At 33.7% G+C, this 26,843-nt stretch overlaps 2 protein-coding genes and 1 long non-coding RNA gene across 5 annotated transcripts in view; 1 reads left to right on the forward strand and 2 right to left on the reverse strand.

Moving 5' to 3' along the window:
- The window catches only part of LOC123266331 (zinc finger protein 768-like), a 32,491-nt gene extending 19,465 nt beyond the window's left edge, over positions 1-13,026 (reverse strand). Inside the window, exon 1 of one of the 2 annotated variants that reach the window (XM_044730566.1) lies at positions 12,831-13,026. The gene's annotated coding sequence lies outside the window, so the exon portion shown is untranslated. The remainder of the gene's footprint in view (positions 1-12,830) is intronic. The other variant, XM_044730598.1, reaches the window with a different exon arrangement.
- Positions 13,027-13,358: 332 nt separating this feature from the next.
- Positions 13,359-20,208, forward strand: LOC123266639. Its single transcript, XR_006509823.1, has 5 exons — positions 13,359-13,373; positions 13,427-13,663; positions 13,791-13,915; positions 14,133-15,147; positions 15,379-20,208. It is a non-coding gene; the product is annotated as an uncharacterized LOC123266639 (long non-coding RNA).
- A 1,321-nt stretch (positions 20,209-21,529) lies between these two features.
- Positions 21,530-26,590, reverse strand: LOC123266447. 2 transcript variants are annotated; one of them, XM_044730677.1, is made up of 6 exons: positions 26,337-26,590; positions 25,227-26,264; positions 23,956-25,093; positions 23,690-23,852; positions 22,150-22,472; positions 21,530-22,033 (listed from the first exon to the last, which is right to left on the reverse strand). In XM_044730677.1, the coding sequence occupies exons 3-6, from the start codon at positions 24,817-24,819 to the stop codon at positions 21,749-21,751; spliced, it is 1,635 nt and encodes a 544-aa protein (XP_044586612.1). In that variant the 5' UTR covers positions 24,820-25,093; positions 25,227-26,264; positions 26,337-26,590; the 3' UTR covers positions 21,530-21,748. The 2 variants fall into 2 exon arrangements, with proteins under 2 accessions (XP_044586612.1, XP_044586621.1); XM_044730686.1 differs by lacking the exons at positions 25,227-26,264; positions 26,337-26,590 and having other exon boundaries at positions 23,956-25,220.
- Between the last annotated feature and the right edge of the window lie 253 nt (positions 26,591-26,843).

The following is a 26,843-nucleotide window of genomic DNA, read 5'->3' on the forward strand; positions in this document are numbered from 1 at the left end:
ATAAAGTAAAAGAAAAAAATCTCAAGGGATGAAAAAAAGGAAAAGAAGAAAAAAAAAAACGTTAAATAAAATGAAAAAAGTCGAGTAATTCGGTCGATGCGCGGCGTTTTCGCGCGGGCTAAGTTCGTCGCCCTACGATTCATCCCACTCTCGACGTCAGAGCGCGGGGGCAAGTGTATCCCCCTTTCATCCCCCCTGGCCACGAGGGAGCACTCGTGCACCCGCACCCCCGCCTTCACTGCCGCCACCGTCACCCACCGACGTCGTCCCAGCCGTCTGTATCTTTGTCTCTCTTTCTCAGCCAACCCAGCCCATACAAACTTTGTTCTCCTTCTCGATCCAACCCGTCTTCCTCTTTTCGCTTAATACTACTTCTCTCGCTTCCTCTCTCGAGCTCCTCTACTTCGCTGTATTCTTGGCGTTTCGCGCGATGCAAGGTCAACAAACTTTATTCCGATAAAAAAAATAAAACCGAATAATAAAAAATATATAAATATACGAGAAATAACAACAAAAAGTAAATCTAATAAAATAATAAATATAACAAGAGTAATAGAGAAGAAAAAATAAAGTTATTAAAAAAAATATATAACATTATAATAATAATAATAATAATAATAATAATAATAATAATAATAATAATAATAATAATAATGGTAAATAAAACGCGAGAACTACGCTCGGAATTGTAACACTCTCTGGTGGAAAAAAGAAGAAATTGTATTTTAAAGGGCCACAATTATACTCTTTTGCTCATCTTTCTCATCTTACAACTCATTTATCGCTTGCGCTGTATGCGAGCTAAATAATAATAATAACAATGTTAATAAAAAAAAAAAAATATAACAGATGAAAAAAATATTATTATACTGCACTACTCGCCATATTATCTATCATAGTAGTAAAAAAAAAATTCACAGTAATGATAAAAAAGTATAATGATCGCCAGCAATGACCATCGAATTACCCTCGAAATAACTCAATAAAGTCACTCATAATTCTTATTATCGAGAATGTTAAAAGATAAAAAGTTATTTCGCTAAAGAGTAAAACATCGTTGACATGGACTCTGTTATTTTTTGTGGGTCATTCTCTAGTGGTAAAGTCTTGAGAATGGCAAGACTAAAATTAAGAGCCAGTGTACGGGTAAGCTCTCAAAAGTGAATATTCACGGGTTAGGTTAGCCCTCGGGTCCGTCCCCCTTACTCTTCTCTTGTTCTTCTTGTTCTTGGTCGTTTTTCTTTATCTCGACTCGACTTCTCTTGTACCCATACACACACAAATACATATAAAATACAGCTTCCCTGGCTATATATACACATAATAAACTCTTGACTTGTATGTTATTATGTTTAGCTGTTTGGGTGTGAGCAGACCCTCGTCTGACAAACTCTAGTATATCTGTCTACTTGCGGTTGACTCTCGCTTCTCACCACATTTTCTTCGTCACCCACTTTGCGTTAATTTTCTTCCAAACGTAATTAATGTACGCCTCCGTCTCCATAGATCATTATCACCTTTGCGTAGTGTCTGAATTTTTATTCATTCTTCCCTCCTATTAATAATCATTGTCATTGCCATTGTTATTGTCATTGTAGTTTTAAAAAACAATAGCACTTTGTCGAGCACTTGTAACGTCATTAAGGCTCGTTAATTCTACCGCATTTGCGGGTAATACAGATAAAAGAAATAAGCAGAGATTAAGATCATCAATACCATCCAATGCACGCAATATGAAGCATTTAGGTGAATGTTATTAGCGTAAAAGATGGAATACATAAACATAAAGCTGTTCGTTTGGCGCCTTCCTCACAACTCCGTTCTTGTCTCACTCTTCATCTTTATATAAATACAATATATAGACATTTATACAAACGTAGTTTGTATGTACTGAGGATTAAATCGCCTTCTCTTCACTCGTAGTAATACACAAGTACAAGTATGAGTATGAGTATGTATATTTCTACTGGGTATTATACACGAAGGAACGCAGCAGCAGCAGCAGCAGCAGCTCCTCTTATATCTACTGGTTGCTCGCTCGTCCGGAGTCTGGACGACCTTGACCACGGACACAGATGAAAGAAGCGCGAGTAAAGGCAAGGCAAAAGGCAAAAAGTTGTTTGTATCGCAAATGGCCGGCGTTATTCTGTATGCTGTTAGTATTGAGTTTGTTGTTCGTCCATACATGCATAAAGTTACTCGCAACACTTGTAGTATCCTTAACCAACACATAAACGAGCAAAATCAATGATTGGGTTTCGTTGAGGAATACGCTGAGTAAGACAAGTGCAATTAATAACTCATTCGCGTGTTTTCTACGTCCACTCGCACTAACTTACAGCGTGGTGAAGGTTAGGCCGTTTCTCGATCGTAGGTCGTCGTCATCTCGGCTTACTACTCGTTTTATTACACATTTTTTTCGTTATTATCATGCACGTTAGCTAGTCGCCATTCGCCAGGTAATCATCCGTGTTTTCAGCTGGTTATTTTTCTATCCTACACTTGGCATCACCATCAGCATCAGGATTGGGAGCATATGTGGATAGTGGATACTCGATAGTGGATTTGTATGTGTATAATGTATAGGGGCGGAAATGAATCCCGGTAATTATGGTCATGGCGTTGATTTGTTCACGTGTCTGTTCGTGACGTAAAAATTACTGGTTCGGTTCTATTCCATTCGAGAGGAGATATATATTTCTAGGTGTGATTTTCTTACAACTGGTTTCCCATCCTGTTGTATTTATTTTAAATATTATTAATATATTATAAATATCTGCTGTTAACTTCTCTTCTCAACTTTAAATTAGTCGACAGCAGATCTAGTTCTATGTAATACATTACACTTAATTCTTTATGTGTGTAGTTATAGATATAGCTGTTATAACGTGTGCTTATGCTTTACATACAGACGTCAGAAAAGCTACTCTTACAAAAGCGTTACGCGATCCAGGAACTAAACATTTTTATATTCTTTTTTCATTTTATTTCAATGATTTCTTCTTATTTTGCAGTACGCCCTCTTCCGGTGGATTATTTTTACAATCCAGACTGTCGTTAATCGGCGGCTATCGTCCATATCAGTGGATCTGTTAAATCAAGCTCATGGTACGGACGTGGATGTACCCTCATATACACCTCGCCGCTCTTGCAAACGAGAAAAGTTGTCTAATGCAATCTAGCAGGCCTACGCCCAAGTGTCTGAAGTTAATATAAGCCTCAATACACCCAACATATAATACACTCAACTTGAATCTTTAATCCGATAGGATGTGCTAGCAAGGATGCGTGAGCTAGTAGGGCGCTAAAAAAATGGATTCATAATTTTTCATGACTGGACGAATGGAGATATATATATATACATACACATATAAAACCGGTTCGCTGTGGTGTATCATCGAGCTCTGGATGAGGAATCTTCAGATCTTAGCAAACTCCTACCGAGTAAGTTAACGGAAGCCGCAAGATCGAGCAGAGCAAGCCAGTGATTTTTTAGCTGGTTGTTGTTTTACAACTTTTATTTCAACAATATATTTTTTATTAGTCACTTTGGGTTTTTATCCATGCAAACTACTGGGGATCGAAACGCCGTTCCCGTTGGTGGTGGTGTTGCTGCACCAACCGCATCTCGATGGATAAAATCCGATAAAAATGACAAAGCCGTTAGGTTAGGCGCGCCGTTCAATCCAACCGAAGCTCCTATCTTATCCAGCGAAGAAGTTAAGTCCTTCTCTCTTTTCTATGGCAGTCCTCTTCGCCCCTCTGCACCTTTTTGCTTAAACATTGCTTCTTTTTTTTTTTTTTTTTTTTTATCTTTTAGCTCAAGAACCAAACTCACACTCAGGCTCTTTCATTTATGTACTTCCTTTCCATCCAGCCGTCGCAGCCTGATGATATTCAGCGCAGAAGAAACGGCCCCAGGTGTGCTCTCAATATCGGTCTATCAATAGACCGATCAAACGATCATCGAGCGGCGTATCAAAAAATTATATCAAATCTTTTAATGCTTTTTTTATCTACGCAGTCATCCTTCTTAACGCACACGTATGTGTCTATTTCTTCTTATTTTTTTTTTTCTGCTTCAGGTACCTCTGCAATATTAATGCCGGTTTATTATTATTGCTTGTTAATGCATGCCTTTTTTTCATCTAAATAATCTTTAATAACTCGTACATGATTGTCAGTCGAGAAAGCGTACCTGCACAGTGATTGAGGAAAGTCGAATAAATGATCTCAGATCGTCCTCTCAGTCCACAATCTTGCTATGCTCCTCAGCTATTCGTCGTTTTAGAGTTGATAACTGGCAATCTTGCTTTATGAACTAAATCTCTCTTGAAAGGTACATTACATACATAAATGCATACACATTTCACGTTTATTATTATATGTATATAATGTTCAAAGACGGAAACAGTTTATCTTAACACTTGCTAATGCACAAGGAAATGCACAAATTTTTATTTTTTAATTCTTCTTTTCACATGAATATGTATTAGCTGTTGCGCAGATTATATCTGATAAGAAAATTAAATAAAAATTACTTTGCACTGACCCAATGCAGCAGAATAAATTTAAAAAATTGAGTAGTTAGAGTTAATTTGTAAATTAAGAGTACAAGTTTATGTACATCGACATATGGGTAGATATACAATAATTATATATTAAATATGTTAGAGCAGAGCAAGGTTCTTTACGATACCAGGCACGCTGATGAGCGCTCGGATTTTTGCTCTTGTACATGGAATGGTGCGGGCAATTGCTGAAGAAAAATTGTAAAAATAACCTCGAGAAAGAGAGAGAGAGAGAGAAAGGATAAATGAAAGATGACTAGTCTTAAGACGGTCAAGAGTGTGAGTAGAGGGATGAGATAAAATGACGAGGGGGAAAAATAGTATGGCGTGTGTAGTATGATGGTTTTTTGTTTTTAGTTTTATTTTATTATTATTGTAGTTGTGGATTGTGGATGGTTTTATATTGTATATGTGTATGGAAGAGACTGCATCCAGATCCAGAGTGTAGCGTAGCGGGAAAGATATTCTTGGGAGAGCCATCATCAGAGAGTGCGATGCAACAACTGTCTCCATCCGTCATGTACCCGTCGACCTGCTCCGCCACGGCCACTCTTACATTACATTATAAACCTCCACGGTCTTTGCAATCCAAGTGCCTCTGATGCTTGTCTGCATGACATGGAGTTTTTAAATTTATTATTGTTGCATAGAAATAATATTTTATTTATAATTTTGGCTTTGGTTAATAAGAGATGACAGAGACTTTGGGTGGTACGGAGGGCTAATTGCTGCTTGAATTGAATGAAGATGAGCACTGATTTTTTTGTTCTGATTACTTGAGTCATATTGTCGTTAAAATTTTTTGATGTTGCATGGGAAATTCTTGATAATTCTAATTCTAAAAATACTTAAATTTGGACATTTATATTGAATTAAAATTTCAGTTATTCTTATTGAAGAGAAAAATTTATTAATTAGATAAAATTATTTATTTTCGATAAAATGTTGAATTTATGAAGAATTTTATTAAAGTTTATATAGAAAGGAAAATTTTTCTATTATTAATTATAATAAAAGTAGTAGAAATTTTTCTCATAAATTTTATTAAAAGGATAAATCTCTGCAAAATAATTATTAAAAAAAATTTTTAACAATTTTCAGAATCAAAATTCAAAAAAGTTTGGTTTATCAGAATGTACATGATAAAAAAAATTATAAAAATGTCTGTTAAGTTCAGTAGCATTACTAATAATAAATAGTTTTGTTATTTCATTAAAGAGCTCTGAAGAAACATCGGCAATAAATTAAAAAAATATTTTCAACAAGTGTTTCTTTGTTTTGGTAATGAATCAGATTAAATTTTGAATGACTTAAACAAGAAGAATAATTTCTTAACAGTGTAATACAAATAAGTTCTTTAAATTTAATAAATAAAATTTTGAAAGTGATACTTAATTTGATTTATAAGCAGCAACGAGCTTGAAACTCGGTAATTTAAGTTAAAGATTATAGATACTGAAATAGCATATTATCCGGTTTTGTAGGTTATGGTATTTGAGGAAAAAGATTGAGATGAAGAAGACGCTGATGATGATGATAATGAAGACGATAGTATTTTGGCGCGTGTTTGTCTGACTTTATAATGTGTATGTTATTTGTCTACAATAAATCGAAGGTGAGTCTGAGAGTAGGTGACGTAACGACGCCTGTTGATTCGAAGAAATGAGTTAGTCAGTGTCGCTGGTTGCTATATCAGTAGTAAACTTTCATCGTTTCATTTTATAGTATTACTTCTTTTTATTTTTTCTTCTACTCCTTTTTTATTATTTTATATTATTTTTATTTCCTCAAGTCTTTTTATTTTATTTGTTTTATTCTATTGCTTGGGCAGAGCTTCTTCTCTATTTACTTTATTTTATTTCTGTAAAGAGTAAGAACTTAAGACGCGGTAGGTGCTTAAAAGTCAAAAGTGTTTGCAATAACGCTGTATGTGCTATAAGCTTTGTTTTTTTAAGTTAACTACTGGATCATATTTTACTGATATATAAATATATACTCGTATAACGCGATAAAGATCATCATAACTCTGAGTAGTTGATTAAACGAGTTTTTCATGTGATGTCTTCTTGTAATCTTTTTATTTATTATTATATAGATATATATATATAAATACTAATAATCATAATAATAATAAATATAAATCGGAGCATTAATAAATGTTTCGCGATATTATTATGCTGATATGGTATTGCTAGCTGCTGATGGCTTTTATTTTATATGTTGATATGTTGTTTGTCGTAAAACTTTTAGATTGTTACCATTCTCACGTAATTGAGACGGTAATTGACATTTACACTTATTTTATTACAATCCTTTATTAAAAAGTTTGGTCACTGTTTTTTTATCATTTATCTGGCTGCTTTATTTTTTATTTTAAAAATTTTTTTTAACTTATTAAATATTGTTAAGTGTTAAATAATGTTTCATTCAATTAAAATTTTAGATAAAGTATAAACGAATTTATTTTTTATTTTCTATAAAAAATTTTATTTTCATTTCTTCTTTGCATTTGAAATTTAATGTTGAATAAATCATTGGAAGAAATTTATTAATCAAAATCAAAAGCAAGTTAAAATTTAATTTTAATTCATTGATTAATTATATTTAATAATAATTAATTATTTTTTTCAATATTTTCGCGTCAATGTCATACTTAGAAAATGAAATAAAAAAACTTTAGAACTTTTTCATAATAAATTGAAGACGACAATCAGCTGTCATACAGTCAATTGTCAACTTGAATTCAATAAAAATTACAATTAAAAATCAAATAAATCAATTTCTTAAAAAAAAAAAAAAAAAAAAAAAAAAAAAAAAAATTGTAAACTCGTATAATATTTTTATCAAACAGTAAATAGTTTTAAAATTTTCTTTCGTACTCTTGTTGACACAGAAAAGTACGAAAGTAATTAATTAAATGAATAAAAAGCTAGCAGACTTTTAATAAAGTAACGATTTATAAAGGGCCGGATGTCCTTGAAGATTAAAAGGTTTCTGGCATTCCTTATTAACAAGGAATTCACACTAAAAACCTTGGCGCATCAAGCCTCGAAAATTATTAAGGCTTCCCTCACGTATTTCTGCATGGATGATTTTTCCGTGAATTAAAAGTTGCAAAGCTCAAAATAGCTGAGCGAAAGCTTTCGCAGTCTCGTATTTCGAGAGATTCCTCACTTACTTATAGACTTTTTTTTACTCATACACATACTGTCAAAAAGTTTTTTTATATATGTTATAAAGATATACATATATAACAAATTAAAGCGGATGAATTTTAGTTAAAATATCTTAGGTAACTCGAAATTCGAGATAAAATTTAAGTTTTTCAATATCACGAGATAACGATTTAAATTAATACGCTATCGCAAAAATGTGTATACGCATAGAAAAAACACATGGCAGAGTCTTATCTTATATCTCCAATCCATAACTACAAATACCGCGCAATATGCGCGTGGCTTATAATAAAACTAAACAAATATTTATATCGAAAGAGAAAAAAAAATGAAAAAAACTACAAAAGGAAGAAGAAATATATCAATTTAAATTTTTTATCAAAAAAAGAAGCTTAATCCGTTTAATAAACTTATAATGTCTACATGTTATAAAATATTAAATAATAAAATGGAAAGAAATAGATTATAAAAGGAAGAGCTTGAATAATATTTAGACGTTAAAACTTCTATGAAGCGAATAAACGGACATGTGCTTAGCAGTGCAAGTATCTGACAAAATAAATAAATAAATATAAATAAATAAATAGATTAATAATAATAATAATAATAAAATGTATAATAAATACAATAAAATAATAATGATGATAATAATGAAAGAAAACTCATTAGAAGTCCGGGTGAAGTTTCAGGATAAAATAGTATAGTAGGAGAAGCACATAGTCCAGTGCATTCGATTAGCGCGTGATTTTACCAAAGTGAAAAAACGGGAGGTAAATCCGGCGAACGGAAAGAGTGAAAGAGGGAATGAGGAAAGAAGAAGAAGAAAGAGAAGAGATATAAAAAGTGCGAGAAAGATGAAAGAGAGATGAAAGAGGGCAATAGAAAGAGAGGATAAAAAAAAGGTAGTAGAGTGAAGCCTTGCCTCGGGTGGGTATTAGCATCGGGCGGGCGCAGCTGCCTGGATACTCGCGATCGCGAATAGAAAAATCTATGCAGGTGTGGTAGAGGTTCGGAGGCGGAAGAGCGGCTTTGAGGGGCGAACCCGAGGAGAGGAGAAGAGAAGTGAAGAGAGCTCAGTGTGCTGCTGGTGCACTGTGGAGGAAGAGAAGAGAAACTAGAGTGTATAGGCTATGGGAGGGAGGTACACCCAGCATAGCAGCAGCTCCAACAGCACCAGCACTAGCACCAGCAGCAGCAAGTAGCGTTAAAAAAGACGAGCTCTCGGATTCGCGGCCGCGAGAGTGAGACGCGGGATGGAAGAGAGGACCGAGAGGAGTTTTTTTCGCCGTACCAGTAAACGAAAGAAGGATGAGGCGAGCTGAGGGTGATATGCGAGCGAGCAAACTGGCTAGAGAGTTAGATGTAGAACCAGAGGTAGAGGTAGAGTGTGTTGCAGAATTGAAGAGAGACGTGCAGTGAAGGGTGAGGAGAGGAGAGGAGATGAGGAAGGGCGTCGGCCGGCCTCGCCAAGCGCCACTCGGTCAAGCTCACTGCCATCATCCATCGCCTAGTGCCTAGTGTTGTGTATTAGTACACCAGTCTACTGTTGCGATCCTAACTCTTAACTCGTTATGTATAAGTATAAGTATAAGTATAAGTATGTGGTTAAGTATATGTCTCTTTCCCTCTTTAGTTGGCTCCTTGGTTCCTCCAACAGCCTGTTATATTATCCCATCCTGATGCAGCTTGCCTACCTGGCCTATCATGCCTAGCTAGTCCAGCCAATTTACTACTTGCTACTACACTGTACATTATACATATAGACCCCAGCACTGTTATGTCAGGTACCAGGTATAAAGCCGCACCTCTACTCCTTACTCTGTAAGCTAGCATTTACCTTAGTTAATGCCAGCGGGATACCACCAGCCTCTATGCACCAAAATAATTCCTCGATCATGCTGCATTATTTCTTCTTTGATTTAATGCACATCTCCTGGTTTTTGTTGCAATTATTTTTATATATATAGCACAGTATATATTTTATTTTTTTTTGGCAACTATTTGTACTTTTTTTTTAATGAGAAAATCGAGCTAATCACTCGTGCACGAAATTGCGCTACTTTCTCATTTTCTTTGCGAAATAATTATCTACATTCTAGCTCGAGTTTGCTTTATTTTTAATTTTAATTTTACCTTTTTTATTATTCCCGGTATTTTATAATTTATATTTATAATTATTGTTGCTATTAATAATAATTTTAGGATTTTGTTATTTAAATTTAACGCTGGAGCATTTAATATTAAATTTGCTGATGCTGAATAATATCATTAGAGAGAAAAGAATAAGAGTAATAAGAAAGTATTAATTAAATTTCAAGTTTAAAGTTAATTTTGTTGGTAATGACCAAAACTCAAGGGTGCATATGTCTGTTATTTATATTTATATATATGTATTATATATATGTATATATGTAAATGGATATATAAAAAGAGAGAAGGTTAAAGTCGTAGAGCGTTCTAGTTTGGGCGACCTCCTGAACCGCATACACCAAGGTTTTTCTTTCGTCTTTGCCACTGCAGAGCTACGCGAGCACGATAGTCAAGCGAAAAGTGTATCAAGTTATAAAAAAAAGGAAGAAACAACACACGGAAAAAGACTTTAACAGAAAATAATAAAAAAAAAAATAAAGAAAAGTAAATAAAAAAAAATAAAAGCCCGAAGAAAACAACGAGGGGAACGTCAAGAGTTTGGCAGCCACGGTCGAGCGAATCACCCAGCAAAAAAATAAAATAACAAGACTGAAAAAATAATATAAAAAAAAATAAAGTAACGCGAGTAAATAGAGATGAAAAATCAAAAGAAAAGAAAGGTGAACGTGCGACGACAAGCTGAAGAAAAAAACGAAACAAACCTATACACTACTCGAGCAGGATGATGGCAACACGCCAAACTATCTTTACTCGTGCTAAGTTTTAATTATCCGGTAGTGTCTTTGTCATGAACTTGCGTTCACCCTCATCTCTTTTATATATTTATTTATATACATATATAATATAATGTACTTATTATAATAATATAATAATAATGAAGATAACGTAATATATGTACTTGTATGACTGTACAAACATCATAAACACGTGCCTGCGTGAATAAATTCGCGGTTTTTTTCCGGCATTCTTATTGCACACTGCATTCATAAATTTATACCATCATTATCATTACCGTGTACATTAGTATTATTATTATTATTACATATATTACTTAGATGTTATGCGTAAAAATAACGAGGGTAAAAAGTTGAAAGTATAAATAGACAATAAGAGTCGATAGACACATAAAATACATGGAGATATGTTAATAAAGTATGTATATAAGAGTATTATCGGAGTAAAGAGTACTGAGACGTTTATAAACCCATAGAGCGCGAGGGTCGACATAAAATTAGCAAACAAATAGCTTAATTCGCACGCTCTCCTCGGATATGTAAATTTAATAACGGCGATTTAATGTGTGGGTGATGCCTTTGGTGTTGCGAGTGCCACCACCAGAGCCATCTACTAGTGGTACGCGTGCAGCGCATCGAATAACGCGTGTGGTGTGTGGTGTTTGCATTATGCATGCACGTATTGTGTACACCTGTTGCCCCAAAATCACAGCCATATAGTAACCATACAATTCCACCAGAGTAGAGATAGTTGATATGAGTTGCTGCCGCTGTTTCTGTTTTTGTTCCTCTTGTTGTTGTTTCAAGTTAACTTCTGCTTACTCCTACATACAAATATACAAAATAACTTTTTAAAAACAAATAAATAAATACCAAATAAACAAAGAACTAGTAAACTATCACCGCATCATTTAACCAGTAATTTAGAGGGCTTTTTTTTCTTTTTTACTTTTCTTCTGCTCAATTAAACTATTTCTTTTTTTTTTTTTTTTTTTTTTTTTTATTTTTTTTTCTTCATTATATGTATTTTTCACTTCTGCCAGTGAGATTTGTTTAAAGCAAACCCGTGATAAAGACTATTGTATTGGATTACTTTAAACTCTGGTGCATAAATAGTTTTTTCTTCTTCTTCTTCTTTTGAACCCCAATACAATAATACCACAATACTCGTGCAAATACCTGGGAGTTACCGCGCGTCTAGTCTGAAAAGTCAACGATTGTTATTGTTATTGTTGAAGAAGAAAAAAAAAAACTAAAAAATAAAAATAAAAACACAAAGACATATACATACCCAAATGGTTTGGACTTGGCCGAGTGAAACTTTATATAACTGAAGATATTTTTATGAACAGAGGGTGTAAGTGTAAGGGATGATGAAAAGGAAAGGAAGGCAGGTCAAACTGGTACTGGTACTGGTGAGGTGGTTTGGTCGTTTTGCGTTGTCGAGGTTTTGTTGTAGTTGGGCTGTTAGTATCGAAAGTTTAGCAGTTTCGCGCGGGTAAACGCGTCATCCAAGTAAAGGGACGGGTCAGGTACTGAATCAGTACTGAAATGAATGAAGCGCAACAGGTCGACGCAATAGTTGCATGGAGCCAGCTTATGGCACATGGGTAAAGAGCTACGCTGAAGAGTGTGAGTGTGAGAGCAAAAGAGATAAGTGAAAAACTGGAGAGAGAAACCGGAGGACAGAGTCAGAGGGTTGATGCAAGACTCTGCTCCAGAGAGCTCACCAAAACGAACAAGAACAAGAATACCAACAAGAACAAGAACAAGAAGGGTGCAGTCGAGGTAGAGAGATTTCGGGTCATAGCTTGCCAAACAGAATAGGTAAAACAAGAGGCGTAAACCAATTTCAAAGTTAGCCCGCGTTCAACTGAACGCTACTTTGCGATATACATATACATATACTTGTACTTATACATATACACATATCATTTGTAAATGTGAATTCTCTGATAGTATACTATTCAACAAAACTAAAACGCTCTTAGTATTGAACTTATATATATATATATATGATTCGGTTTATTCGGCTAACCTCTCATTTCATTGCCGAGCTAAGCGCGAATTAAATACAATTGATTAGCGCAATTAAATAAACTAGATCTACCTGAATAAAAATAAGAGTGTAAAAATATTAAAAATAATGAAAGTAATGATAATATGATAATTGATAATATAAGGATGTGTGTGATTACCTGATATAAATAATTGTATTTCATTTGGCTCCTTGTTAAAACGGTGTGATATTGCACATTTGATGTTGGGACCTATGATGACGATGATTTATGATGATGATATACTATACTAAATACAAAACAATAAAAATGATAATGTTGTTACAATTAACAATCGAAAGATCAACAGATTCGGCCATACTGTTTTTTACGTGCGGTCAATCTCTTTAAATATCGCAAGATGGCTCTAGCGATCTTTATTTATAACCAGTCGTTTGCGTTTGGTTTCCGCGGTGCGACCAACTGCGACGACTGCTATATGTACGTACGTCCCTTAGGCCGGCGTTGCGATCCACTGTCGAGACATCCAACCCAAGCTATACTATCCACTATCCCGTCGCGCTCGTGTCGCTCACGCGTTTATGTGTAATGCGGATACACGCGAATCCAAAGAGAACTGTAGAACTGTCGCTGTCGCTGTCGCGCTCAACTTAAGCTCTATTCTACGGATCAGCTTGGCTCTGCTCACGGCTCATGGCTCGCGGTTTGGTTATGTTATCTTATGTTAGTATTACTTATATGTATCTATGTATATGTATTATAATGTATATGTATAGGAGAATGGTATAGAGCAGAGAACAACCAGAACATTTGACGGGCAACACGCATGATTACGACGCGACGTCACGCCAGCTGCTGAAATTATATATTGTGAAGTACTATAGAAACTATTACAAGAGGACTAATCCATGTAATAATGATATTGTAATTGTAATAATATAAAATATAATATAATTAATTACGGATAAATTATCAATGATTAATAATGATAAAAATTTTTATCCAGAATTAAGGTAATTTATTAATTATTTAATATTTAATAATTCGTGAGTATGTAGAGTACTGAGAGTACTGGTTCGTGTAATGTTGACGTTTAAATGAGAAATGGCTGGGCTGGTTTTACCTTTTTATATTTTATAGGTACACCAACAAGGGACCAACTAGAAAATGCAATCAGAATAGTAATTAAGGATTCAGTTAACGCTCCGATTGTAGAACGCAACCTAATTTAAACATACAAAAGTGTAAGCCGGGGTACTTGGAACGTGAGTTTATTGATAAAAAAAATCCTGGAGAGAGAGAGAGAGAGAGAGAGAAAAGAGGGATTTAAATAAAAAAAGATTAAAAAGGGCGAGAGGACATCAGTGAGCTAAGTCATCGAGACGTTTACGGGGAGTTCGGAGGACTTGCGTGTTTTCGTGTTTGTCTCTCTCTTTCTCTTCTTATTTTTTTATTTTTATAATTTTTATTTAATTTTTTTAGTTTCCTACTTCTCCTCATCCGTCTTGGCTCTGTTGACTCTGGGTGCAATTCGCGAATGTGAAGGAGGGGAAAAAAATGAGGGATACTTGTCGGTTGAGTCTAAGAGGGAGTAAGAAAGATTGGGTGAAAAAAGGGGCTGAGAAATAGAAGAAAGAAGAAGGGGAGTCACGAAGGTGCATGGATGAAACGAGACGTCGTTGCTGGCTAACAAAATGGAGGCAGTAGGGGCTGTTGGCTCTTCTATCCTTTATCTTCAGTACTATGGTTGTCTGGGAGTACGATGAGAGGCCAAGGGAATTCCTGAGCATCTATCACGCCCTTTACTCTTCTTGGTCTGCCATAATCCTCGTTTTCTGGTCGCCTTGATCGTCTCACCACCGGCAATTGTTGTCCTAGTCATGCTCGTCTTGGTACATAATGATGATAGTCGTATGGCTGGTGGCTGGTAGCTGGTAGCTGGTAGCTGGTTGTCCAAGTCCAGAAATAAGGTACAAGGAAGAGTAGTTGCAATAACAGTATGTACTGCCAGGAAGTACATAGTTGGTGCTTGAGCTTGATATGGAGCTAGCTCGTTTTGCTCCAAAAGAACATAAGGACGCTAAAAATTCAACGCTGGTATTCTTCTAGCTTGAAGATCCGACATCCTTGCTGGCAAATCCTCCAGACAGTGTACTACTGTACTGTATTCTCGGTATTCATGCAGTACTATGTACTGCAACTACTACCACTACCACCACTACCACTGCACCGTAAACTACGGTATTCCAGTGTTATAAGTAGGTGTGTAGCGAGAGAAAGAGAAAGAGAAAAAGAGGGAGGTCGTAGAGTAGGTTGGAAGAGGCAAAAGAAAATAGAAAGAAAAATCCGGTAGCCAATGGGAGGTGGAGTCGACGAGGAGCGGGAAGATCCGACAACGCTGCAACCGAGTTTTTGTTTACCGCCCGGTTGTCAGAGTGAGAGGAACCGCCTGTGAGGATCCGAAAGAGAGAGACCTCCGGAATTAAAGAGAGTAAATGTGAGTTTTAGAGAGGAAAGTTGGCAAAGGAAACCCAATGTGTATCTCTGCTCCTGCAGAGTGCAACTGCAGGCTCTGATGATGCGAAAAACCCCGTCCCTTCCATTTTATCCTATCATGCCTGTGTGTGTTTCGGTTGTGATGGAACCAGCTTATATCTATCTATCTAGCCACGTAGATATTATTTTATACATACATACGTAAAATCTAAAAAAAAAATATATATTTCAGGCCTTGCAGCATCATCCTTCAACTCCTGTCCTGGAGCATCAGATACATATTCTACTGGACTTGACGGATGAAAGATATCACCAAGAAAATATCACGAAATATCTACTACTTGTTCAGCTACTGTTCAAAAATTGTACCAATCTATCTAAAGTTTCACCTACAATGTTTACGCCCATGCTAAAATATTGGTTGGTATTTTTGTGTAAATATGAAAATATAAATATTTACGTATCTAGATTCACTGTTTTTAATAGAGATAATATTTTTTCTTTTATGGTTTTTTTTTATAAATTTCCGCTCTGGGTTCTGGATACTGAGAAAAAACTATGTTCACATAAAAGAAGAGTTAACATCCCAGGATCCACGCAATCCCAATTAGAGGACTGTAAAAATATTTGCTAATAATTAAAAAGGTAAAAAATGTATGGTTTTGTCGGATGGTTCTAGTGCGGACCGAATAGTTTGTGTATGCTGTAAAAATATCTTTGAGCTAGGGGTAAACATGCAGAACCGGCGGACTTTGTTAAATAAAGTGTAAATGAGTTACATGAAAAAAAGTCAATGTAAGTTATTGAATATAAAAATAGACGGTGGATGATATTGTAATAGATAGACAGAATACGAACAAAAAAAGAGAAAAAATAAAGGAGAAAAACAAAGTTGAAATCAATGAGCCGATATATTGTGTCTAATCGTCAGTGGTGTATACAAACACCTAATAAAATGTTTGTTGGGTCATCGTTGGTATATTATATGAATTATCGCTTCAACACTTGATTGTGTGTCAAACTGGAAAACTTTCGGCCAGGTGGAATAATTTTCAACCACAGATGACTGGTTTAAAAAAATACACCATCAGTTTCTTTGTTGTGACTATTGTTAAATACAACACTAAACACCAGCTATTGTTACTTTTACTTTAATTTATTATTCGATGGCCAATGGGGCGCTATTAGTCACCCTATTATTGTTTGTACACCCAATATCGTTCAACAAACTATAATATAATTTATCAATAAAGTCGCATTGTTATGTCAACTTTGGTTAAACAAAAAAAAATCTGTAAAAGACTTGCATTTGTGAAAAGACACTCTATTATGTGGGAAGAAATACATCAGGTGTAAGAAGAATGCATGATTCGGCGGGAAAGACATCAGATGGAATGAGAGTGTGACAATTGCTCGTGTCGGAAAGTAGTCTCTTATTCGGAGGTGACAAAGGTGAAAGAGGTGAATGAGGAGGCAGGAGTATCAAAAGTATCACCGCGAGTAGCAGTTGTAGTAGAGTATAAGTAATAAGAATAAGAATAAGAAGAGGACTAGCAAGTGAACGAGCTCTGGTGGTTAAAGAAAAAGAAGTATTATAAAAGCGGAGAGAATAAGATGAGGAAGAAGAGTAGAGTAGGGCACTAGTGGGGCAAGCGACTACCGTTGGGTCCATTCAGACCAGTTGCCCGGTATACGACGCGATTCTTACTTCTTGGAGTAAAAAAATAAAAAATACTGAAAAATAACTAAAAAAATACAAACAAGCAAAACAAGTTGAAGCGCCCCTGAATTCCATAACCGCACCCCAGTTCCCAGTTCTACTCCTTTTTCTTCTTCTTGCTCGTACCGTCTTTACTTGTTTCTCGTTTTCTTCCTTTTATTATCCTATATAGTACTTTCTCGCATTGTTCCTCCTGCACCAAGAGAGTTCCTTCACTCTACTCGAACCTCCCAGACCTCCAGTAACAACAAACTTCTTCGGTGCCCATGACCTCATCTTTTGGCTTCCTCACTTTCATTTCTTCTCATCCTTTCTCCGCCCTCAAACCATTGTCACTTGTAACTTGTACTAATAAAATTACTAGTTTTTTTATTTTTTTTTGTTTTTTCTCTGTTTTACTCTTCTTTGCTCAAGCATTTTTATTTTACAAGGTGAAATAAAAAATAAAAACGTTCAAGTGAATGAACAAAGGGAGCGATGAAAAATAAGCAAAAATATGAACTGAAAAAATAATCATTGAGATGGAATTTTAGCAAGGTTATTAAGAAAAATTGTAGACGAGTGGATGGAAAGGTGGTACATTGAGTGTCCCCTTGAAGAGTTCTCAACTAGACGATGGTGCATTAGAACATGACCGGGTGCGATAGTTAGAGGTAGAGGGTACATGTCTTCTTGGTACACCTTAAACTATATAACTACATATATATTATGTATAAGAAGGTAGTAGTTAGACGGCAAGGCAAGTGCCTACGAAAAGCATCGAGAAAAAATTTTGAGGGTATGTGCGATGGTGGAAAAAGCAAGTAGAGGAAAAAGAGCCAGGCGGGCGCCTGCAGAGAGGACAGGGGGCCAACTGCCGGAGGATGAGAATGAGGTGGTGGTTGTTGTTGTTGTAGTAGTAGTATTAGTATTAGTATTAGTAGTAAAAGTAGTAGTAGTATTCAGAGAAATATAAAGAGGAAGAGGAAGAGAAAAAAAGAGGTGGCTCGGAGGAAAGAGGCACCATCAGGGGGTGGACGAATGCAGGTAGGGGGCATAAGGGGGGCAGCAGTTGCCCCAGTAAAAATCGATCCACCCCACTCTTTTATACTTTTACTACCCCAGGAATGGTGGATTGGGGAACGCGAGGGATTGAGAGGGTGGTTGAAGCTGCAGGGTTCGCTGCCGCGTCGGGACGCCTTGTTCGACGTCTACTCCACTGTGTATGTACATTTGTGCAAGTAAAACTTATATACATCCATATATGTAGTATATAGTACATAGGGTTCTATTTGGGGGAGAATTCGCGATAGTGGACGGGTGCATCAGTGTGAGTTGAGTCGAGTTGGTGGAAGCACAGCCAGAGGTACTGAGTTGAGAGGTATGTAGAGGGTAAGAGGCTGGGGGTGGAGACGGAGGTAGAGGTGGGTGGAAGAGGCGGTAGGGCATGGGCATGACTGGGGCTGGGGTTGGGGTTGTTGCTGCTGCTACTGCTACTGCTACTGCTACTGCTGATGCCGATGAGGGTAGGGTAAGACGAAAAAGACGGGCACGCCAACCGAAGCGGGGGTGGAAGAGCAGTACCCGGTTTACTTGGTATGTCATGCTCTGTGGCAACGTCGCCCCTACGATTTCATGGATATATGTGTGTGATATATATGGATATATGTATATGTATATGCCATCACGGCGCTTCTGCCGTCCGCTGCACAACGATGAAAAATTACCCAGAAGCACCAGTGAGCGGTTTTTTCTCACCGGCCCGACGTCGTCTAGCGTGGAGTCCGCGTGCCTGACAGACAGCTGCACCCGAGCCCTGATATATCGACCGGCCGGACCTACTCCTAACCAACCACCCTCGCTGCCACCAACTCTTTTTTCCAACCTCCTCTCCTCTTTTTTATCATCGCTTTCTCATTCTATTCTGGTACTCACGGAGAAGCTTTGCGCTCTCACTCCCTCAAGGTTCCGCCAAGCTCTTTCTTCGTTCTTCCTCATCCGACTATACTAGGCAGTCTTCTCTACTCGTGGGGAGTTGGGCAGAGGTTCTCTCTATTATACACCTGCACCTATTTGGAGTCCAACACGCGGGGGTGCCAAGCATGCCTCAAGCCGCCAGCCATCCTATTGCACTCATGTCAACATATACTCTTGTGTGAATATCTGTGTGTTAAAATTTATATGTGTGTATGAGCACTCACACAATCAGCCACGTATTTTCCTTTTCCACCGAAAAATACTCACGCCCTGACGACTCTGGCTGGAAAAAAAAATTCAACGAGAATTAAAAACACAAAAAAATGCGATGGAGAAAATAGCGAGAAAAATATGTATGGGTATATACATATATGGATATATATATATATTTTTTTTTTTAAATTAAAAAATAAATAAATTTAAAAAGCTTAAAATAAGAAAAAAAGTCAAGGTACCGGTAAACGAGGGTATAAAATAATTGAAGACGAAGAAGGGTTACTCTAAACTAGTACGTCAAAAAATCAAGAGAGAAATTTTAATGAATTTCCTCAGTTTAGTTTTTTATTATATGTGTAATTTTCTTTTTTTTTTTTCGTTTTTAGTCTTTAAAAATAGGAAAATGGAAGAGGAAAAACATGTGTGCATGTGTTTGGCAAGTTGATCACGAAAAACTACTTTAAAAGTCTTTTTTCCTAAATAATTTTATTATGTACAACATGCCTACATTATTTTTTTATGCAGAGCATTGAGATTTTTATACATTCCAGTGGAATGCGTTGACATTATTAATAGTAATAATTACGATAACTTATTTTGTTGTTGTTGTTTCTTTTTTTTTATCACTCCGATTACAATTTTTAAAATCGAAAATAAATAAATAAAATAAACATTTCTGCTTGGTACATTTACACAATTTACGGTAAAGGGACGCTTTTTTATGTTTGTTAAATAAAATAAACTTCTCAATGTTTGTTTATTTTTTTCGATTCATTTTTTTTCTAATTTTTATTTACTTTTTTTATTAATCATAGATTAGTTGCACGTTACCATTGTCATTTATCAACGTGCCGCGTTTAACTGATAAATGAGAATATACAACCTCTTTGGCATTTGTACGACGTAAAAAAAAAGGAAGCTGGTATTATAAGGCAGTAAAAAGGATATCATACGGCACAAAGAATTTGAGTTTAACAAGTAAAGAAGAAAAAAAAGAGAAATCTAAAAAATAAATAATTACCATGACAACTTAAGAAAATGCAAGTTTGTTTTTGTTTAGTTTGAAGGTAAACAAAGTAATAGTAACAGTAAATAATAAATATTAAAATAGTACAAACGGGTATAGATAAACTCAGAAAATAAAAAAAAAAAATACAAAAAAAAAAAGTAGAACATAGTAAAAGCATCGCGGCTCGTAAAATGCTTACACCCTAATTCACACATCGATGTATCTGCTTTTATTATTTCAATATATATTTTAAAACATTAATTGGTCATCTATCCCACTGCGATTTATATCCGATCGTTTAATAAAGAATGGGAGCTACTGCATTCATTAATTACACATAATAACTAATATTATGTAAATATATATTAGATTGATTAGAGGCATCAGTTAATAATAATAATAATTGTGTCTGCACAGTGCTGTCTCTCAAAAAAAGATGATTTCTATACAAACAACAAAACATCAACGATTTTATTTTCCTTCACCTTAGTACTATTTAGTCACTATTGTAAAATGTATATCAGAACTTTTTTTTTCTTATCATCAAACATTAACGTAAATAATTCTGGTCCATTTTTCGTATTAATTTTTTGTTTATCGTTTACTCAACATTTTTTCCCTCTTATTACAAACACCAATAATTACAATCGTTATTATTAAATGTATATAAGATCACCGTGGTAACTTTGCATTAATTTGTTATTATTTATTAATTCAATGGACATATCTGTTTGCATTTTTTTTGTTTTAATTTTCTTGTACTTAATGGTAAGTTGATTGATCTTTTTTCTTTATCATTAACAATTATTTAGTGAAGTGTAAAACATCCACATTTAATAATATACATATCACATGCTTCAAAACATGTTCAAAAATGCATTAATAATTAATTAATAATAATAATTTATTAATAATTAGTTATGCTGAAGTATCCACATCCCCATATCGTTAGAAATAAAAGAAAAAACAAAAAATCTACAAATATTGTCAAAATATAATATAATAAATAAATATTTATCGTATTTTACATTGTCTATATATATATATATATATATATATATATATATATTTTTATAAAAAAATATGATTACGTAAAATTGAAAAAAAAAAAATAAAATAAAATAATAATAATTATTATTATTGTTAACAGTATACATTTTCTTTATACTGGAGACTATTTTTCATTTTTAGTTTAACAAAATGAAACTATTTTATTATTTAATTATTACTATATAGGAATGCGCTTTTTAATATTAACACGTAATCATTTGTTATATAAATTAAACCTGTTATAATTCTTAAGCAATAACTTTGTTCATTAAAAAAATTGATCTTTAAATTGAAAGTTGTTACAATCGAAACATCAAAGTTAAATATTAACATATGGCAAGTTGTACTTCACCTCAAGATAAATATTAAAAAACAAAAATCTCTCTTTATATATATTATTGTTTTTTAAATTGATAATAATAACACAATAGTAATAGTAATAATTATAATCATAATATTTAAAAATCAACAAAGATACTTATTACTTTTTGACTGCATTGATATAAGCCATGTATCAAATACAACGATACATCGCGACTTAATGTATTTAATATTAATTAATTGTATTAATTGTTTGAAATATCTAATTAATATATATTTTATTACCGTTGTATTTATATTGAAATAATTGTAAATAACAAATCTTAAAACTTACGTCGAGGAATCGTCATGATTACCAGTACTAGTACCACCACCATTACTACCATTTCCATTATTATTATCATGTTCAAGTCGTGATGATCCGCACACACGACATTTACAACATACAATACACGGTGCAGCTAATAACAATAGTGGAGACGCTACAAGAAGTAGAAGGCCAAAACCCGCAAAAATACCTATCACTTGTGTTCGATGCCATATAACAGAGGCTCGAGAATGTCCTAATTTATTTTTACATGGTCCTTTGTCATAATGCCTCAGTAAAAAGTCATCCTGAAAAATAAACAATTATAATTAATTCATCTCTGACGATGATAACATAAATATTAAGTGTTTAGTGGTAGTTTTAACAGACATAAATATTTATAAGTTATAAAAAATAAACATACGTCTAATGATGCTAAGCAATACCAACAGAATACGTGTTGACATCTTTTACACATCATCTGAGCACAGCCTTCGTCCTTTTCAATAGGCACTGAGCACATTGGACAACATTTAATGTGATCATTGTCAAATGGTATACCCAAAGGAAGATTTGGACATGGTCCATTGTGCCATGATTCACGGCATACTGAACAAAAATCTGTTGAACAATTTGGACAGTGCACCGGTCCCGGTGACATACCATTACTTCCTGGACTATTTATGGAACATATCGTCTCACAGCCAGCACGTGGACACCATGCGCGGCCTTTATCCATCGACACATCTACAAATAAAACATACAATCTTAAATTATATATTTAGACAATAAAAAAAAAAATTTTCTTTTAATTCAATTACATTATAATTTAAAAATTTTGGTTTAGGAATTATTTCTTTGAATAAAATCACACATTAACACTTTTTTGAATATCAAAATAAATAAATATTTTTTTTTTATCCGCGACAGTTTATTGCCAATTTATCAGCAGACACTGAAGATTTATTTGTTTGAATAAATATTTTAACTGTTTGTCATATTACTGAATTGTTTTTTTAAATAACTCTGCATATTTTTTATTCAAAAGTATTTTAATAAACAAAAGTATTTGAATTTATTACACTAATAAATATTGTTTAAAAAAAATTTACTGTGTAAAAATTAGAATAGACTGAATTACTTATCATAGATTTATCTAAGTTACATAACAATCAATGTAACAGTTAATGAATATCTTATTGTTCCCAATTAATTCAGCCGTTATACTTCATTTGTAATTTATTTTTAATGTCTAATTAAACATACCAATCAGTCTCTATTAAATAGAGTTATTAATAAGCATTAGTAACAATTAACCAATAAAAATGTATTTTTAAATTCATTCACACGAACATTTAATTGCATAAAGATTAATAGTTTGTATTAAATCTGAATATTCATGATTTGTTGGAGTATAATAAATTTTAAATTTAATCAGATCAATAAAAATTTATCTAAATATTATTGCTACTGACTGAGAGTAATTTTTCTTATCTATTTTAAGTAACTTTACGTAGTATCTGTAATTTATTGAAACAACTCAAAATCAATAAAGTCACAGATGAGTCATATACATTAGAACTTGACCCAGTGTTTAACAATATCATTGAAATATTTTGAAATAAATAAACTAATAACTTATTTATATTTATTAAAACTAACACTATAAATAATTTTATTACAAACAGTATATTCATCAATATATTATTCTTTAATTTTATATTATTTAACGACTAATGGCATATATAAATATACCTTGTCCAAATAAATCTTCGCAGCTTAATTTACATTTCTCAGCAATTGAAAAAATAAATAATTTAATCTTACAGATTTATAAAAAAGTACTTTTAGACTTTGTATTGGTGACGTAAAAAAAGTATAATTTAATCAGCAGTTGCTATAGCTTTTAGTTTGTTCGATTAATTAAAATACTCATTAAATAATTGTTTTTAAAAAATACAAACCTCTATTGAGACGGAATTTTTGATGTTTTTCCATTAATTCCGAACTAACAAGCGTCGATATTTCTTTTAACGTAAGAATAGACGACCAATCACACTGTGCATCCGGACAGCTAATTTCATAAGCACCTTCTTCTATTTCAAACTCAACGTAGGCTTTCATACACTGAAATAAAATATATTAATTAATAAAACAATCTCAATATAAATAAATAAATGTATAAATATTATCCTTATTTTCGTAAAAAGAACGCTGACGTCATACTTACATCTTTACAATAAAAACATCCGCAGCCTTCGATCCTAAATATCTTGGAGACTGTAACATCAACAAGGCAGAGCTTGCAAAGAAATTGACTTGAAGTTTGTTGTTGTTGCTGTTGCTGCTGTTGTTGTTGTTGTTGTTGTTGTTGTTGTTGTTGTTGTTGTTGTTGCGATTGCTGTTGTTGAGTCTGCTGCTGTTGCTGCTGCTGATTAAGTTGATTGGTAGTTGTAGACGGAACAAAATTACCAGCAGCAAGACTGTACCTCGAACTAGACGCTAGGGACAGTAAACTAGAGCATCTGGAGCATACTCGGCTCTTATTGATGGGTCTATTCTCCAGGTGTAGTGTACTAAGACCGACAGCAGTTTCACATTTACGTAAATTACTCCCTGGTGATAAGTTTGCCCAACTACCACCCTGGATACCACCAACAGCTACATCAGCTCCATGACCCATTGAAGCACGTGCTTCAAGACTGGTACTGCTCTCTGGTCGCCCAAGAAGTGGTACATCAACGCCATTACTACTATTGATACCATTACCATCATCACAACCACCAGTGGCTATTACAGAACTACTTAAACCTATGCTACTTAGACCACCTTTCCCAATTATTGTTCTCTCAGTTAATAAAAAATTGTTACCACTATTTCCAGTAGCAGTACTAGTACCAGTGTGCTCTTGTTTAACCAACGGTAATTTAAGTCCAACATTGCTCAATTTATTAGAAGTCTTATTATTATCTAGTTTCTTGTGTATCGTTCCATTTTTTGATGACGCTGGATTCACAGAAGTTACTGAACTGGTAGCAGTACCCATATCCATGAGAGGAGCTCGTCGTACGACGAGCGTTTGTAGGCTAGGCATCCCCTGATTAGAGTTTTGTGTTTCAACACTTTACAACTTACACTCGATTACTATTATTATTATTAATAGTTTTTTTTCTTCTATGTAATTGCAGTAATAATAATAGTAATATTTATGATAATCAAGATAGTAATAATAGTAGTTTAAAATGTCTCCTGTATATACTCTTAAATCACTGACTGCAGTTATTAGTCATTGTACACTCCTTTGTATATCAAAACCACAAAATAAACATACTGGACGTATTATCACAATCTTCAATGACACTGATCCACTGTAAAAATAAAATTCGATGCATCAACGATACTACCAGCAGCCAACTGTAGTAATGATAAAGAAATGAATAAAAAAAATTTTTTTTATATATGTATATATATATATATGTTTTAAGTAAAAGAGACACTCACGATTTCACGTTATTGAGATAACAGTATTACTGGTGCTGTAAGATGTGATTAAAACACCCAGATCTTTCCATATATTCGTGATAGATCAAGATTTGTTAATCATAATTATCACTATCATAATCACAATCGTAATTGTTAAATAAAATAATCCATGTATATATATATATATAATCCACTCACTAATATTTTTATAGTCGTCTATTATTATTACTCCAAAATTCGTTGTAAATACGATTATTTATAAAATAGTTGTTTAGTAATATCAATTTTTTATTGATAATGTTTCTTAGAAAAATTTTATACGAATACAGAGTGACAAAAATTACGTTAAATTTATTGGTGACAGTATTCGGTGCACAGCTAATTGATGATCCTCTGTTGCTACTGTACCAATACATTTTATTCCAGTTATTTCTATAATTGAATAATTAATAGCTTTAATTAATAATAGTGGTAACACTGTTAAAATATACGCTAATTCGTTTTTCTCCATTACACCAAGTGCTTGACATAGTTGACTCCGCGCACTCATAACTGCAGCGGTTGCTGTTATGTGTTATACATATGTATGTATACTTCTACTGATTCATACTTGGATCTAAATGTATATATATATACAAGTATATAAATATAGATATTGTGGTAAAATCACTACTACTTTCACTGTCAAGCTAGAGAGGCACCAATGTATATACACTAAACTCACCGTTTTTAGTTTTATTATTTTTAAAATAATATACTTTCAATCATTACTGATTATTTCGTTATTTAACGTTTTAATTTATTTTTATATTTTGTAAAAGTATTTAACATTTTTATTGTTTTGTTGGGTGATTTGCGCGTTAATTACAGATGCCTTGATAAGATCACTATTCTTGATATTAATATTAATATTTTCTTAATTAAATTTATCTATTTATTTATAAATACTCAACACTTGTGATTAAAAAAAATAATAATTATAAATTGTTGTTTGTCTAGATAATATCTCTTCTTCAGTGTTTATTTACTACTTTAATTTGATCCATTGTTTTATCGCTGTTAATAATATTAATATAAATTATATCGAATGATTGACACATTATATATAATGGCGGTAGCTTTACGTACATTGTTTTTGTTTGGATTAAACATAACGCCCGTCCCCGTGTGACTCATTTTATATTCACGTTTTAAATACGCTAAGGATACACAAACTACCAAGAATAAGAAACGAGAGAGAAACAACTTGGAAATATACAATATACAAATGAGTGGGAGATTTTTCCAGCATGTGTTGTATTATGTATACATTTATATATAGATATATAGATATTAAGGTATTGGTATATTCGCGGATTCTATGGCTGCTTGTATGACTTTTGTATACACATATAATATAATATATAGATATATATATATTGTCTCTATAAGTTGTATCGTATATAGTATCTTTGCTTTGTAGCTTGTTTAAAGACTCACCCTCAATCCGGCAATTCTTGATTTCACCTTCCACGGTAAAACGTTAACTCTTAACGAATAAAACGACAGTAGCGATCAAATGACACGGTTATTCTGAAGTTCATTGAAAATTGTTCAGTTGTGAGAACATCAGAAGACTATAAATCCCTAGATTCG

This window comes from Cotesia glomerata, linkage group LG1 (genome assembly GCF_020080835.1).
Source record: "Cotesia glomerata isolate CgM1 linkage group LG1, MPM_Cglom_v2.3, whole genome shotgun sequence".
Classification (NCBI taxonomy): domain Eukaryota; kingdom Metazoa; phylum Arthropoda; class Insecta; order Hymenoptera; family Braconidae; genus Cotesia; species Cotesia glomerata.

Bases quoted from the DNA above. Each gene is read 5' to 3' on its own strand.
- LOC123266447 (XM_044730677.1), bottom strand. From the start codon at position 24,819: ATGCCTAGCCTACAAACGCTCGTCGTACGACGAGCTCCTCTCATGGAT. The intron at 23,853-23,955 runs GTAAGTATGACG...ATTTTATTTCAG, and splicing joins GATGTTTTTATTGTAAAGAT to TGTATGAAAGCCTACGTTGA. The intron at 22,034-22,149 runs GTATGTTTATTT...TTTATTTTTCAG, and splicing joins ATTGCTTAGCATCATTAGAC to GATGACTTTTTACTGAGGCA.